The 17,526-nt window shown below is 30.8% G+C and overlaps 1 protein-coding gene across 1 annotated transcript in view; it reads left to right on the forward strand.

Moving 5' to 3' along the window:
* Positions 1-17,526, forward strand: part of LOC128988436 (potassium voltage-gated channel subfamily H member 2-like) — a 322,627-nt gene that overhangs the window by 50,281 nt on the left and 254,820 nt on the right. The window contains exons 4-5 of the mRNA XM_054409711.1: positions 1,827-1,989; positions 8,931-9,081. Of these exons, the coding sequence (XP_054265686.1) occupies positions 1,827-1,989; positions 8,931-9,081 (314 nt within the window). The remainder of the gene's footprint in view (positions 1-1,826; positions 1,990-8,930; positions 9,082-17,526) is intronic.

The following is a 17,526-nucleotide window of genomic DNA, read 5'->3' on the forward strand; positions in this document are numbered from 1 at the left end:
AATGAATAATGTTTTGTAAGTATGAAGACTATAGTGTTTTTGTTCTCATATACAACAAAACATTCGTTAGTAATGAGCAACTTTTAATAATATTAACCATATGTACGATTTATTTAATAATATGGATAAAAATAAATCATTTAAAACTAGAATATTTACGAGATTTTACTTTTGGTTCCCATTATGCATATGTGCATGGATTAAGTAGAAGAAATTACACAGCACAAATATAAATTAATTATTTTCATTTTCTTAACTATTGGTGAAAAATTACAAACAATTCTTGATATAGTATTTAGCACACTTGAAGGACCTGGACCACAAATAAATTGCAAATTGCCTTTTAATGGGCAGTTAGTCGAACACGGCAACCTTCAATGTTACTCCCAGCAAGTGACAAGTTACTGTTCTGACAGTGTAATGTAATATTAATTTTCTCAAATTATCCATGTAGCCTTCCCATGATACCATCAGTTAATCCGCTCGGGGAGAATCTCTGACGCAACCCTGGGACTTGTCATCAGCACGGATTGTGTATTTAACACTAGTGAGATCACCTGTCAATATTGAAATCTCATTAATGTTAATTGCATATTTTAGAAGGGAATCCTTATGGTTTCATCTTCTAAATTAATACAGTATTGAATTAGAATTAGAACCAGAATCATGATTTTGCACTGCATACAATACACACAGAACTTACTTTTTGTTAGAGATGTCACCCAAACAAATATATATAAAAACACTGATACTTAAACAAAAAAGATACTGGCTCGTTACAAATAAGGACACAAAAATCTAGAGGCTATCAAACGTAACCTCTAGATTATATAAATAAAAAAAAAATATATAATTTATAAATTATATAAAAGTTTATTGTATATGAATGAAAAATTCCAGTATGTGAATGTTGAGTTGGTAAGTCACAGTCTTTTTTTAGTTCTTTTTTTGCATTTCAAAAATGTATTAAAGTCAAGAACTATACTATATGTGGTTAGTTTTTAAGAGACTATTGCAGGATCCAAATACGAAATAAACACTGCACATTAAAGTAATGGTGTGGTTTTTAATTTTAAATAAATTAAAACATCAAAACTTTAATTTGATGCTTAATAACCTTCTCGATTTCACTAGGCAAAACTGATATCAAAACTTACGTTAAAAATGTACTTACTAAACACTTATCTGTTAATAGCATTTCCACGTTTAATACCATGAACATCAAAATCAGCGATTGGACAAGTTCATTTTAGCAGGAACGAACAAGGCAGAAACAAGTTACGTCTAGATTAACAACTATCCAACGCAATTATATGCATTACTGGATCATGAATTTCGTTACTAAGGAATTTTATCAAACATTTCTTCATAATTTATTTGAATTATACATACATTTTAATACATTCAATAACATACACAAGGTTATTCGTAACATATTGCATAAAACTTATTGTGTCCTTTCGATGGTTTTAAAGGGTGATGATTTGTTTTAGGCCCATGAACATTGAAATAATTAAACATAAGCTACCTTAGTGGTACTAGGCTACTCAGTTGTTTTCATTAAAATTAGCCTCTGGACCACACTTGGAGAAAACAAGTTTTAAAGTGACTCTAGTTCCATGAAGTAAACCTTTTATTTTGATACGAGCAACTGAATTACTTAACAGTACATTTTGTTACGTAAAGACATTTATAAAGGTAATTTTTTGTCATAACCAATTTTATTCTAATGTATCGTTGAATACCAATATATTATAAATCATTTTGTTTTTCTCTGACTTGCTCTATCTATCTCAGTCTTCGTAACCACTTGGGACATGTTTCAGTTGACAGAGCACGTCAGTCGTTCCGGCAATCCCTCAGGATGCCTCGTATCCCGGGGAGAGGTCCTAGGGGACTCAGGTTCTCCCAGTCCCACACCCTGACGTCCCCGACAGCCGAGGAAGGGGATGAAGAGGACCCACTCAGGGTCCGCGCGTCCGAGCAACGGTTTGTACTCTTTAAATACAGTAGCTACTACAGGTTTTGATAATGAATAAAACTATACGTTATCAACCATAACAATGGAACTAGTTTAATTGAATTACGCTTATCGACAGAGTGTAGTAATGACAAATATCGGTTTTTTCCTCCGCCTTTAAATCAAGCAAAGCTGAAGGGACAACTTATTTTACACAATTTGTGATATTATAAACTACAGTAACAACAACACATCAACTAAGGGAGATGATATAATTGTGTACAAAAGCGCACTACTTAAGTGATTATTCAGCTCGATATGCTTATCCAGTCTTTCAGTGTATGGACTTATCATTATGGAGGATCATATCGGAGCCTCCAATAACATACCAACAGAGCAATATATTATATCTATGATAATCAGTTTTATATTTTTGTTTGGGGGGGGGGGGGGGGGCAATTTTATCATTTAAACCACTATTCGATTTTAAAATATGAGTAAATAATTTGGCTGAAAAAGAAGAATTTTGTTTTTGAGAATAATGTATTCTTATCGTTGAAATAAAACTGATTGGTAATCACACAGTAATCGGTTATGTAGATGAAATGATGAAGCCATGAGTAATTTTAGTTAAAACAAACCAACTCCTGATAAACATTTAATTTAGGCTATAACAAAGATAACATTTCCATCCCACCAGTAAATATTTATTAGTATTGTATTCACTGAAACAGTTTTAAAATCCCAGGCTAATGATTTTTTTATGAAGTAACATGCTCGCTGAGTAGCTCTTATCTAAGTACTCCCTTAGGTCAGAGATATAAATAGAACTTAAGACTGGTAGTATTGCCAAATCGCACATTATAGAGAAAATGTCAAGTCTATTAACACTATGTGTAGATTAGAAGATTGGAGCCTAGAGATTTGGCACTCGATAGAAACACTTTTATTTGCACTTCTTAGGCAGTCAAGTGAGGGATAATTTAAGTCAACCTCCAATATAAAGTCACAGTTGATTACATTTCGATTAAAGTATACTATAGCAATAAAACTTACTAGGAATCATATTTTATTGTAGTGGTTGTTACTGCATTACCTGATATTGTTTCTCATTGTACAATATACGCGTAGTATGATTTCGCTATTAAATGTACTTTTGTAAGGGTATGTATTTTGAGTTAAGCAAAGGGTAGATGCGTGCGCAGCTCCTAGAATGCCGCCACTTTTATAACCTTAACGTCGCCACCGCCCCCGTGTTTTCCTCTTTCGGTCTGTCTGTTTGTTAACTTTTTCGTTGTTATACGTTTAGTGATATTGATGATTGAAGAACCAATCTTTGTGATATGCTCACAGATGGATCCTGATAGGTGAAGTACATATATATATTTTTTTTAATTTAGTTATTACTTGTCATCATCACGAGACTTCGGTTTGGGAAATGTATACTGTGAGTATTATTTCGCCAAACAACATTGTATATACAGGGTGAGTTTTTTTAAAGTGATCCAATAGCTAACCTTTTAATTACACGACTTAGCACCACACTTTAAATTTGAAACTTGCTCAATTTTAAGTTTCACTCAAGAATACGATTTCAGATTTTTTCATTGTGGCCGCCATTTTCCAATATGGCTGCCAACTTTAAAATTTCTTATGGAACCCCCTGTATATTATTTTGTTTTTAGATTTTACTCTAAAAAATAAAACATTTTTGTTCTTGAGATTTTTTCAATATCTCTAACGGTTAAGGAGCTACGAGGACTTAAAGTTTTCATACAAAGTTGCATGAATTCTAAAGCATGTTTTAAAACAATGTTAGTTTTAAGTGTTGTTACTGTTAATACTTAACAATTTGTCCTCGTAGCTCCTTAACTATTAGAGATATTGAAAAAATGTCAAGAACAAAAATGTTTTATGTATTATATATATATATATATATATATATATATATATATATATATATATATATATATATATATATATATTTATCTAGAAATTTGATTATTTAACAAACTTGTCTTCATTTGAAATGACTTAAATACAAAGAATGCCGTGTATCGCTCTACCATTCTTCTAAAAACCCCCAATCCGGTTCCCAGTAAAATGCTATTGTGTTATCTGCAGTTTGTGTTTTCCTATGTTGTTCTTTGAGATAAAACTTGGTTGGTGTAACATTTGAAAGGGTGCATATAACCATCTTATTGAAACAGTTCTCTATTTTTTCATTCTACATTTCAATTCAACCTAAACAAATACAATGTTTATTGTTCCTCCTAGCTATCTATATTTGACAACTGTAATTGTTTTCACAGAAAAGGAAAACCATGGTACAATTTTGGATTTTGAGTATAAAATATGGAAACAAATAAGATCAAATATAATTAACTAAATATTTTTCATTTATTATATGGATCTGTTGTAAATAATTGTTCTAATAGTTGATTTTGTCATTTTGTTTTTGTAAAAATATGATGAGCGTAAATTTATTTTAACTTCTTGGGATATTAAATTTTATTCAATGAAATATTTTCTTTCAATCGGTAAGAACTGGTCGTCCTGTTTGTATAATATACAATTTTTAACCATTAATATTTTTGTTTGTTTGTTGTCGGTCATTATTAGATATTTTTTGTATCAAGCCAAAAGAGTTCTTTCTCGTTCAACAACTAATTTTTGATTTTTTATCATCTAATATTTGTTTCAAGGGTTTTATTAGTTGAATAATTTATTGGGGATATATAAAGTAATTTTTTTTAGCTTTCCTTTATTAAGTTGTTGAAGAGGTTAGCGTCCTCTTTTACCTTGCATTTTCCCGTGATGGGCCACACACGGGAAGATATTTGACAAGAAAAGCAATGCTTAATATTTAGCCATTATTTTTAGCTACGTTTTGGATAATAGATAGTTTTATTATATTCTTGATCGTCAAGAATTCTGATAATCAATGAGTGAAAACTCGATTCGTAAGAGTTTACCTTCCGTATTATCTAACTTTATACTTGTACCTAAAGGGTTAAATACGTGGTTGCTAAAGCAAACTTTTGTTGTCTAAATAATTAACGGATTCAACCTAAGGTATCAGAGGTTGTCAAAAAGTCGAAAAACAACAAACAAATCGACAAACATGTTTACGAAAAACACTGCGGACATCTGAACTGAATATCACGGTGTTGGTTTAGAGCGGAGGTCTAGACCATTCATCCGACTTAGGGATTACTTTTGCAACCAGGAATTAAACCTTTTTTGTAATTTTGTTCAAACTTGTCATTTTATGTTATCATTGAGTGTTGAAATGTATTGATATAAAATGTCTGGTCGACTCTTTATAATTTACTGGGAATGAATTGAAAAACAACTGTACATTATTTTAATCATATACTGAGAGTCCATTATTATCTGTTACTCTTAATATACTATAGTTTTATTCAAATGGCTATGTTAAATTGACTCTAATTTTACTCTATGATAAGCCAGTTAAAGTACATTTAGAAGTGTTGTTTGTTAAGAAACAATAAACGCACAACAATGCATTACGAATAAGAATGATTAAGTTGGTTAGACTGAGTTGATTCCAATCCCAAATACCAACAAAAACTTTTTTGATTTTTTTTTAAGTATAAGTTAATGGAAAAATAATCAAAAATAGTAATGTTTCGAACGTCAACTAATCAGCTGATCAGCTGATCAGTTGGCAATTTCAATTGTTGATCCGACTTGTTCCTGTTGATACTCGCGTATTCTTAACCTAAGTTAGTAGAAGTTAAAGGAAGGTAGATTAAACTGATTTTAAATATCAGTTAGTGAAAGCGAAGTTGACGAGATGGAAGTGAGAGCACAAACTGTTTGTGCTAATCGTTTGTCACCAAAATCGAAACAAGGTATGAAATTACATACCGGTAATTCATTAAATGGATGAAACAAAATAAGGTGATGAATGAAAAAAAAGCTGATAAATGAAAATATGCTCTGGTTTATTTCGAAAACCTCTTAACCAATTTTTCACCTAACTCGTTGTGGACCACATATTCGATGCTGAAATCTAACTGTAAATTAAATGTTTCACTATTTTATTCAGTCGTCCAAAATAATATGCAATATTTCCCTAATTGTACCTGATTTTTATGGTAAGAATGCTGCTAGCAGAACCTATTCACTGAAAAAGGTAACTTATTATTTAACGAAGTTTAACAAACACGTAATTACATGAAATCAGCTGATTAAACAATAAGTCGTTGCATCACTTTCAGTGGCAATGACAATAAACGAAAACATAACCTCTCTAAGAAGTAATGTGTAGTGATTGTTAGTAATTAAAAACCAGATTGTTAGTAATTAATTAAAAAACGGTCGTAGGTAAAGTAGTGTAGGCTACGCAACTCGCGTTAATAGTCTATACGTCACTCGTAGACGTTTTTTCCTACTCGTGTCGTAAGGACTAACTTACTATTACCGCTAGCGTTTGATAATTTTAAGCATTTAATAATAATAAGCATTTAATTATTGTATTTTTTTTACATAATTTTGTGTAATTGCACCATTGCACGTTACATAATAAAGAAACATCTTTAGTGAGTTTTATTCCCATCTACTCGTTCACAAATCAGAGCTTATTTGTTTTATTTGGGCTATCGATAATGAGTTAAAATGCAACTTAGCAGAATCCTTGTAACATACGTCAATGAGAACTTTGCAAATGTAACGTTTGAAACTGCGCTCAATTGTTCATGGGTATTGACAGGTTATATTCAAAAATAAGCCTTCAACTGAGTTCTTTATGTAACAAGTACTCTATTTTCATTCTATGGGTAGCCTATTATTTTCACGTTTACTAATTGAAAATGTGACGTGGATACATGAAAAACTGGATCTAAAATGTTAAAACAATAGATCCAATATAAAAAAAAAACATTTTCTTATTGAAAAAGTCTTATTTTCTGGTATGAAAAAGTAATAAGGTTTGTTAAAAAAAAATAATTTATACGAGCATATAAAAACAGAAACATTGCGTAAAGATAAAATTGTAAGTAGTTTAAATATGGTACAATATGATGATGAGCTTTATAACATATAATTAGAAAATCAACCTTACATACATTTAATAACAAGTCAAATGTTTTAAAACGAACTATTTGGACATTTCCTATTCAATTAAATAATTATCATGTAAAATAAATGTCTTTGTAACGTGGATTCACTCAACTTTGTATTTCATTTACATATTCAGACATTCTTCATTGATGACGTAGGCTAAGTGAAAACGTCATGTATTAGAACATTGGAATGACTCAAAACAGTAAAGAGAGAATTCAAACTGGTTAATGTTTAAGTAATTGTAAATCTTATAGTATTGGTTTCAAAAGTAGGTATAAAGTAAATGGTTTATTCAGCTAAACCTTTTAAGCCAAAAATATTATTTTATTACATTTAGCGTAAGAATTGACACAAACTCACAGTTTAACATTGTCTAAAGTACGTTAATTGTTGCTTTTGTTCGTAACATATAATAAACTTATAAACAATGTAATAAACTTCCAAGGGTTGTATTATATTTTCTTCTAAGAATGTTCTAACAGAAAGTCTGCCATTATTCAACTCGTATTTTTCTTCAATATCATGAGTCATGCCGTCGTGATAAATGGAGGCATCTTCCGGCTGCTGCTACGTCCATGCAGAGAAACTGTTAGTTGATTAGGGTTATCAGCAAGGCTTAACGTTGTACCAGGATTTAGCACAGAATAATTAATTGGCCCCGTTTGAAATTTCGTTTAAAATACGTAAAACATAAATTAATTTTCATTTATTCATTGGCGTTCAAAAGAAAAGATAATTTATTTCTTAACACCTATAGGGTGTGTTGTACACTGACAGCTTGGTCTTAATTTGCCTGACCTGGACAACTAAAATTGTGATATTTAAGCTATGTTTATGAGATTATTTTCATCTTAATTTCGTTCGATATCATATGTTTAATGGCAAAGAAAAGTGTTCTTGACATTTTACATAAAATCTGCCTTTTTTGTAATTTAAGTTACAAACCGCAAAACTATTCTATTAGCCTTTTAGGTCAAATTTTGTTTACCTTTAAATATGTTGTAAGTTTTTATGTTTGTTTGAAGTTGTTGACTTTTGAGCGCTTATATCGACTGAATGTTTTTTTCTTGCTAGGGTATATATGATTGGATTTTATTAAATATGATTCGTGTTTTATTCTCCGGTTATTATAAAACTAGAGGAGAAAATTAATTGTTTTGATTGTAATAGGTTTTGCTAATTCAAAAATATTTAAATACCAAGATACAAAAATAGAACAAAGGTCTAAAGAACAATTTATTTATCATAAAAAGCAAAGTGAATCGCTCAGTCATCGCCACTGTAAACAAGTCATTCCATCATAATCTTTATCCGCTTTATACCACAAAGTTGATTTTATGTTTCCTTTGAATGAGTCTGCGTATCCTCCCCCCCCCCACCCTTGAATTCTGAAATTCCCTGATAAACGCCCGTATTTGATATTGTAATTTATTACCTTTTATATTTTATTATTTTGGTTCATACTAATGTCACATTACACTATTAATAATGTTTACTAGTTTACTTAATTTGTTAGTGTTTGTTAGGTAAGTATTTTATAGAGGGATTTACCAGACATTTTTACACATCCGTATCATATACTTTATATGTTGCATAGAGAAGGAATGTCGTATACCTTTATATGAATATACAAACAGAAAGGCATACACTTTAGTACCGGCAGGTTATTGATTAAAATGTAAAAAATATATCACATCAAAATACACTTGTGCTTGTTTAAAATTGTACAAAGTATAGCTTTTGGGAAATTTGTTATGTTCATAATACAATATGTGGAATGAATGTGTGAAATGGTTCAGATTATCCCTCAGTTGAGTTTATCCATGTTGTAAACCCAAAGTTACACGTTTACGAATGAGGCATCATTATTGAGTTTCAGAAGACTAAGTGCCGAACCAACCACAACCACGGTGATAGAGAACGAGAGACTGAGAGCCACAGAATCTGTCGGGGGCGCCACCTCGCCGCGGGGCAACCATGTGGGGCTACCCACGGCGCCACCGCCTGCACCCATCGCCTCCCCAGAACAGGTGGGCTTGAGTTAAATAGTTACAACCACCATTACAGTAGGCATGTTTAAACCAAACTGAGTATACAGGGTGATTGATATAAGGTGCCAGCCATTTTATTCGAAAACCATAAGAGATATCAAAAAAAAGTTAAATGGTAAGTGCCTTGGATTTTTTATTTTAAAAATTGTAGTCAAGTCGAAAAATTTTTTTTAGCTGCCATTTTTCTAATATGGCCGCCAACTTTGATTTTTCTTATGGAACACCCTGTATTTCATGATATATTCCGGTAGAGAATGTAATTTTAAGACGATTTTATTCTTGGATTTTTTTCATAAACCTAACCGTTTCAAAGATAATAATGGTTAAAGTTGTGAAATTTTGAATAGTTTACATAAACATGTTTACATAAACAGCTGGCATGCTTGCTTAGGCCTTTATCGAAACTCTTTCTTATGCCTAATTTTTACAACTTTAAACATTATTATCTTTGAAACGGTTAGGTTTATGACAAATTTTACAAGAATAAAATCGTCTTAAAATCACATTTTCTACCAGAATACATCATAAAATACAGGGTGTTCCATAAGAAAAATCAAAGTTGGCGGCCATATTGGAAAAATGGCGGCTAAAATTTTTTTTTTGACTAAAATTTTTTAAATTAAAAATCCAAGGCACTTACCATTTAACTTTTTTTGATATCTCTTATAGTTTTAGAATAAAATAAAACGCCTGGCACACTTATATCAATCACCCTGTATGTAAGAAAAATGTCACACACTGCTAAAAGGTTGCACCACATAATCCAGGGGTTGTCATTTGGTTCTCCATTAGTCGCCTCCGTCTGCTCCAATCGCACTAATCCCACTAATCCCACTAATCGGTGGGTTTTGGCAAGATACTAACAACATCTATTATCGTCAAGAAGAACTGGTAATATTGGAATGAGTACAATTTTAAATAAAAACATAACCAATATTTTACGAATTTATTGTAATATTAAATTTTAATTTTAATAAAATTACAAATTTATAAAATATTGGTGTTTTTTTATTAAAAAAATTGTAAAATCTGTTATATTCTGAATGCTAAGTATATTTCATTTGGGATAGAAAACTTTTCGAGGAAGTGGGTCCCTAAAAGTCCACCTATACCTATCACCGTCCCAGAACAGGTACAACTAATGATTGTGAATACGCACTTCACAATCTGTTTTCATTTTCAGCCCAAGAGTTGAGTAAAAAGAGCAATATGTAACTCGAATATATCTTAAGCTTACGAATGTTTATTCTATACAAAGTAGATCCTAAAAGATATTCTAAAGACTGTTTAGGGCACCTCATAGCCTTTATTAGCTTAAAAATACGAAACCTATTGCTTTTCAATACTGGAAGCATTTTGTAGACTTCTGAGAGCTCCACATTTAATAGAAACTACAGACTACGCTCATTTACTGCCACCACATGGGAATTCACTTGATTCATTGGGTGTAAAAAGGGTACATTTTACTTCTATGATCGTTAGTACTTTAGTCACATGCTAAACGGATTATTCTAACAATTTCTTAGGAAAGGTTTTAGCTATGTTGGACTTCGCAAGTTTTGTACAAGTTTAATGAAAATAGCTACGTTCTTCATAACTTAGGAGATGGGACGAACTTGTAACGTGAACATGAATTCATTTTGATATGTGAATTCACAATATTTTATGTTCATTGTAGCTATTTAAAAGTTGGAAAGTTTGCAAGTATTTATTTACGGATCAGTATAATCTAAATGTCAATTTGTATCCATTAGTTCTAATGAATGATTCTAATGAATTCTAAAGTATGAATGTTCATTTATGTCTAGCATTTAAAATCAATGATGTTTGTCAATAATTATGCCAAAACAAATCTTTAGCTATACTACAAGTCGAACCTTGTTCTCGTCTTGATATTTGGTGTAATTCAAAATGTCCATCTCATTTATGAATCTCCTTTATAATTGTCTGCCTGTAATTGAAAAAAACCCTACTTTTAATTTTACAAATAAAAGTCTTTTGTTGTACTATCTATACCTACTAGATAGTAGAACACCAAAATATGACCATCCATGAACGATGTTAAGCATTGATTTTCAATAGGTGCTAAAACAAGCAAATGCGCATTTGCAACGAGTCAACCCATACTGTTATCAGAAGTAACAGCTATTATCAGTAATGTAGGTTGAGTGGTGGGTTAGGAGGGAGCGTTATGTCACCACTGATCACTTTAACGGTTGTCCATCCAGTCATATGTAACGGTTGGTCTGTTTGTGGTAACATATGTTCTACCAACGCCGATGTAAAGTGAATATTCCTGTTTATGGTCTTCCTACGAACACTTGACTTCTAGATGAGTCAATAGTTTCTGTCTTGGCAAAATATGTTCAGACAAAAATAGAAACTTGTGCTTATTTATTGTTTGCAAACTACAACGTATTTTATATTGCATGTAGGGTACACAAGGACGTATAGACACGTTTAAGAAACTTTTCATACTACCAGTACTTTAATCCAAACTGTAATTTAGGGTTTTCTTTAAAATAAAGCTTTACATACAATAATGTTCATTTTTTAATTTCCGATAGCTACCACTAACATATAAAATAAATATTACTACTGCGCACTAGGAAAGTACTTAGCTCAGGATAGTACTTATAATTATCTACGTATTTGGAGTTAGCTGAGTGCAAATATCACAAAAACGAATGAACTGTCAAATGATACAACAAAATCAAACTGTCAACTACCTTAACAAAATGAACGATGCTTCATTTAGTTTTAGATATAAATAGATATAAGTTAAGTGAGACTCTTTGCACAGTAATACACGTAATACAAAGATATTTATCTGATAAATAGCATTATGTGTTAAACATTGTTATATGAATGATACATTATTTGAGACCTTACTACTTTGTCCAGCCTACGAAGGCAAACCAGATAAGAAAGTAAAAGGTTTTAGACTTTGTATAATATATCAGTATTATCATTATAATACTATTCTATATAATTTTATATTGCCAGGATTGAGTTTTATAACTATTTTGGAGATAAAAATAGTGAAAAATTACTGCAAAGTTGATTTTAATCAAAAGCTTCAAAATATTCATTTAAGAATATTTATTTGAAAAACATAAAGTAGCAAAACACTTATAATGCTAAGAGAATTGTTCCTACAAAGTTTCTAAAGATAAAATAAAAATAGCAAGCAAAAAGAGAGCAATAAAAAAGGGGATACATACGTTTTTAAAATTGAATAATTGCCGAATTTAAAAAAATATATCATGTGCATTAAACTGAAAAACTACAATCGAAACCTTTTTCCCTGATTAAGTGAACGATCTGGTAAGTCACGTATACCAAAGAGCTCTTTGTGAAGAACCAACGATTGTTCGATTGGTAGACTATTTTAGTGGGGAGCGCCATCGAGAAAAAACTAAAACGATCTCCAGGTAGGCCTAGACTTGGCAGAGACGTGTCGATTGTTCCTTGAAATACACACGTTTTATCGATTGGAAGGCTTCGTTAAAACTCGTTTCATCCACAATACTGAGAATTCGAGGTTTAAATTAAGATTGGGGGACTCGTCTAAAATAACTTTAGAACAAGGTTTATAAAATGTGGTAATTTTCCATTGTAATATATTGAGATTGTTTTATAAAATTGTGCCATTGCAATACTGTAGTTGTCTTGACGAAATAGTTCAAAGGTCAGCTGTTTTACCTAATAAAATAACCGTAATGTTAATTGAATCGGTTAATCCTTATTATAATTAATTGTATTTTCTAAGTCTCCAATGACTAACATTTTTATTCAATTTATTTTAGTAGGTCCTATGGAGGTCTTCAGGAGTAATTTCTTTAAATAAATAATTTGTTTACATTTGTATTAACTTTCTTTCTAATCCTGGGTAACGATTAAATTATTGTATTTTATTGTTTTAAATATTTTGATTTTATAAAATATTTTACCAGAAAACTTAATTTTGATTTTTTTAAACAACATTACATATTATAGCAAAATTTGGCTTTTAGAACAAATACTGTATTACTTTTCTCTACGTGTATTTTTACTGTACATAGTGTAAATTAAACAAACTGAAAATTTATGGCAGAGTTCTAAAGCCAATAATGTGACCCAACTAATACTTGGGGTATAACTTGAAATGTTGGAATCAGTTCATAAATCAAATTTTCAATAGTTTAAGGTTTATAATATTTGTTGTAATAAAACCCAAACTTTATCCACAATACTGATGATAAGAGGTTTATATGAAGCTTCTTTTTAGTGAAGATTAGACTTGGCTTCCTTCGGCCATTTCTTTCACGTTATTAATGATTTACGTTCAAGCAGTTGTCCTATGGTAATACCAACAGATATGCTTGTAGAAAAAAATAATTTATTTTGCAGGCTACGAATTAATTTAATTCTAGGTAAAAGTTATATCTTGGTAATAATGTTTCACTAGGTACAGTAACCTTAACCACAGAAAGCATACAACTATAACCTATATAGTATATAGTAGTAGTATATATAGTACTATAACCTGTATGTTATAGTAGTATGTTTTCTGTGCCTTAACGTACCTCATAACACTCATCTTGTCGATTCGCTTATTCACGTCATGTAAAATACAAATTGTTAAAACTGTTTAACAAAATTTTAACTATAAATACAGAACTTATATAATATGGTACAAACTCAAACTGACGGCACTCAAATCATTTACTGTTATAATTATAGCTTTTCATGCTGAAATTGTTTCGTTTAGTGTATGTCTCATCTGGTTAGCTTCCAATTACAATATTTTATAGTTAAAGATTATGTTTTGTTTGCGCGATGCATTTCTGAGTATCACTGAGGAACGCTGGGAAATGGAATGATCAAACCAAGACTCATGAATATAAAGAAGACTTCTGTGACATATGCTGTACTCAGGCGTCTCTTATACATACGTTTTGTTTTCCTAATGTAATTTGTGAGCCGAAACATGTTTATGTTGAAATTGTAGCCCTATTTGAATATAAGATCTAATCAGCATCGCTCGCAAAAGGCTTAATGAAATGAAAATTACTAAAATATTGGTGAAGTATTAATTTTAGAATTTATTTAAAAAAGCTCTAATTTTATTCATTTATTATTTATTATTTATTATTTTTATTTATTTTTAATTACCAATGGCCATTACCATTACCATTATTAGTTATGCTATTTACGTAGCTTTAAATTTTATTTATCTCCCTTTTGTTGTTGTTGTTTTGCTGTTATTTTGTATCTCTTTGTTATTAACTGTTTCTTGTTTCTCAATGTAGTCAGGCTTCATACATAATCAAATGTCCTACAATTTATTTTTTTCATTTCTTCATTGTTTTGTTTGTCAATATCATCCATATTTGTAACGTCAATCACTTACACTTACTTGATCTAGTCAAAATTGTTGATACTATTATTGTTAATGTGTGCAAATCTCTTTATGCTTTTGTTATTGGTATATTATTTATTATTTATTGTATATTTATTATTAGAGTAGTTACTGTTACTCAATATTTTGTGGCTATTAGGTACAACATGTAACATACCATATATTCGCTGTAAAATGGTGTAACCGTTGAAAGGAAATGAATATGAATTTTTAATACAATTTTTTAGCAATTTTTATGAATATGAATTACCACACTGCTACATATAAGGGACCACACAAATAAGAGCTTAACAGTCACTCAAACTTAACAAATCGTGAAACCCACGAAAATAACCCACGTAAGTCCTATGATCTTATAATCAAATGTGTGTTTTACTTTCAGTATCCAAAGTTAGTGGCATGCCATAAGCGAAATCAACCATGCATGTTTAATCTATGACAGCAAAACTGTAGCCGCGTTGTTATCCCAAACGCAAACACTCACACTGATCCGGTTAGGTAATGGGTTTACGTATGACGACAGCGCTTAAACGCGATCGGGACTAAATGCACTTGACTGAAGCCAAAAGAAATACCAGGCTTCCCTTGACACGACATGATACGGCTTATCTGAACAATTGACCTTGTAATCAGGACCTGATTTTGAGTTGACTTTTGGATTGACATTTTCCAAGGTAAATTCAATTTTTATATATATAGTTATCTGTAAACGGATACAACCGATAAAGATAACTATACCAGCCTTGTTTGGGCTTTACTTACTTCGCCTTATGAGATGATCGGATAAATGTTTTTGAACATAGGTCCGTTCAAATGCGTTTGAAAGAATGTGAAAATATTAGGAGCCGAGCCCAGTCAAAAAATACTTTCAGTGTCTTTAACTTAAATGCGGCAAAGATTAAAATATGAAACCTTTTCAATTGCACATCATAAATACACTACTGTGATTTTTAAATTTAATTATAGATTAACGAGATATATTACAAATTCAACCAAAAGTGAACAAATACTTAAACTATCGTCAAAGAACATATATATTTCAGGCAAGATTTTACTAAAATTAAAATCAGAACACTTAGATAAACATATCCTTACTAGGTGGCAGATACAATGTTATGATTTGATACTAAAAATTCTGGCACTTCTAATCGGACACTTATAAAATTTTCATTATTATTGGATCAGTTTGAAAATTACCAGGAAGTAATTAAGAGTAAATAAATATTACTAAACAACAATTACTCAAACCATTTTAGTTTGTATTTGTTTGTTCTCTTTAAAAATATTTACCGTGCATTCAAACAATATACAATAGTAATCCAACTGCTCAATCAGTGTTTGTATTTTATCCAATATATCTTAATCTTGGAAATTCTCATTTATTAATTTCCAATTACTATTTTTGTAAAAAACAGATGGTAAAAAAGTGTAATTTGATAATTTTTTTTTTTCAAAACTTCTGCCTTTTTTAGATTGTTCTTTTTAAAAATTCAAAAATATCCAATGACATATTAATATTGTCATATGACGTAACTAGCATACAAACTGCTTCCGTGATGTTATGAATTTAAACATTAACTGCGGTTTATTTACTGAAATTGTATTAAACCTGACAACAAATCACGAGTTCTTTGTAGCGAAATGTGAACGATAAACTCTATTAGGTGGAAGAATTATTATTCCCGCTAACCGTACATTGGTCTGTCGCCTAGCTAACAATGGTAACGCACCAACACTATACTGGCCCACTATACGTTGTATGCGACAATGAACCTACTAGACTGTGTAATACTGGGCGTTAACGCGTCATATTCCCATACACCGGTCAATGATCCTGTATGTTTACCATGTATTTTACAAACTAGTTGCTTTACCCCATGTTAACAACGGGAATTGATCATGCAATTACAGACTCTCTTAATTTCCTTTTTAGTTACAGATTTAATCAAACTTAATATATTTTCGAAAACCAAACGAGTAATTACTGATCCCACTTAGTTTGTCAAAACAATCGATGTATAAAAACTCTACATGGGAGTTATTATACATCGATGGTCAAAACATCGAATTTTCGAGTTATTTATCTCTGTTTTGTAGTTTAAAATCAGAGAAGCGTTACCTAAGAATAAATGCAATGAAAAAGTATGTAATTTTGAGAAACTTGAATGTAAACATTATTATTTCAATCAAAAGAAACCTAGAGCCAGAGTAGTTTCAACAAGAGGACCGCAATTTTTTTTAGTGCGCTGTGGTGGTTAGGTTAGGTTAGGTTAGTTAGAGCTATGACATACACAGTTATATTTAAATAAAAACTACTGTCATAATCTTGCTTAACTTGTCAAAGAGAAAATCTACAAAAACGTAATTGTGTATCTGTGCACCCTTTTCCCATATGCTTAGAAAATTGTAAATTGCATGTCAAGATCGTGAATTGATTTTTTTTTAAGTAGTCTTGTTTGTCACTAGTATTAACCAAACTGATCTAACTAACTAAACTAACCTAGTATTAACTTAGCTTAACCTAACCAAAGCATCTCACTGTAAAAGAGTACAATAATTGCTCTCTTTTTTGATAGACCAACAATTCAAGCCTACTGTCTGTTACATAATTACAGTTACTTGTTGTTCAACAAACAGGTTTTATATTACATTTTATTGTCGTGTTTAAGCAAAATGTTTAGCCTTTTCTCCAACGATAGTTGCATGGCAATAGTATATTCCATGACAAGAGCGGAAAGTGAGTCATTACATTTTTGACACCTTGAGATATATAGAGCACATTAAATGGTCGAGAATATGTATAGACCCACTTTCACCCGTGTTTTGAACGTTACTTTTCGCTACACTACAAATAACTATCATTTCTTAATTAAAACAGACATTGACTATTTATTTATTAAAGTTAGGAACATTACAAAACTCAGAACCTTTTAGGTTATGCCTTCAATTTAAAGTTTCTTAACTTTCCCTTATGAAAAAGTTTATATATGGCCATATAAAATTTTTTTTATCTGGTTATA

The sequence above is a fragment of the Macrosteles quadrilineatus genome, unplaced genomic scaffold, assembly GCF_028750875.1.
Source record: "Macrosteles quadrilineatus isolate MER2022 unplaced genomic scaffold, UCM_ALF_1.0 Scaffold_3__2_contigs__length_128488019, whole genome shotgun sequence".
NCBI lineage: Eukaryota > Metazoa > Arthropoda > Insecta > Hemiptera > Cicadellidae > Macrosteles > Macrosteles quadrilineatus.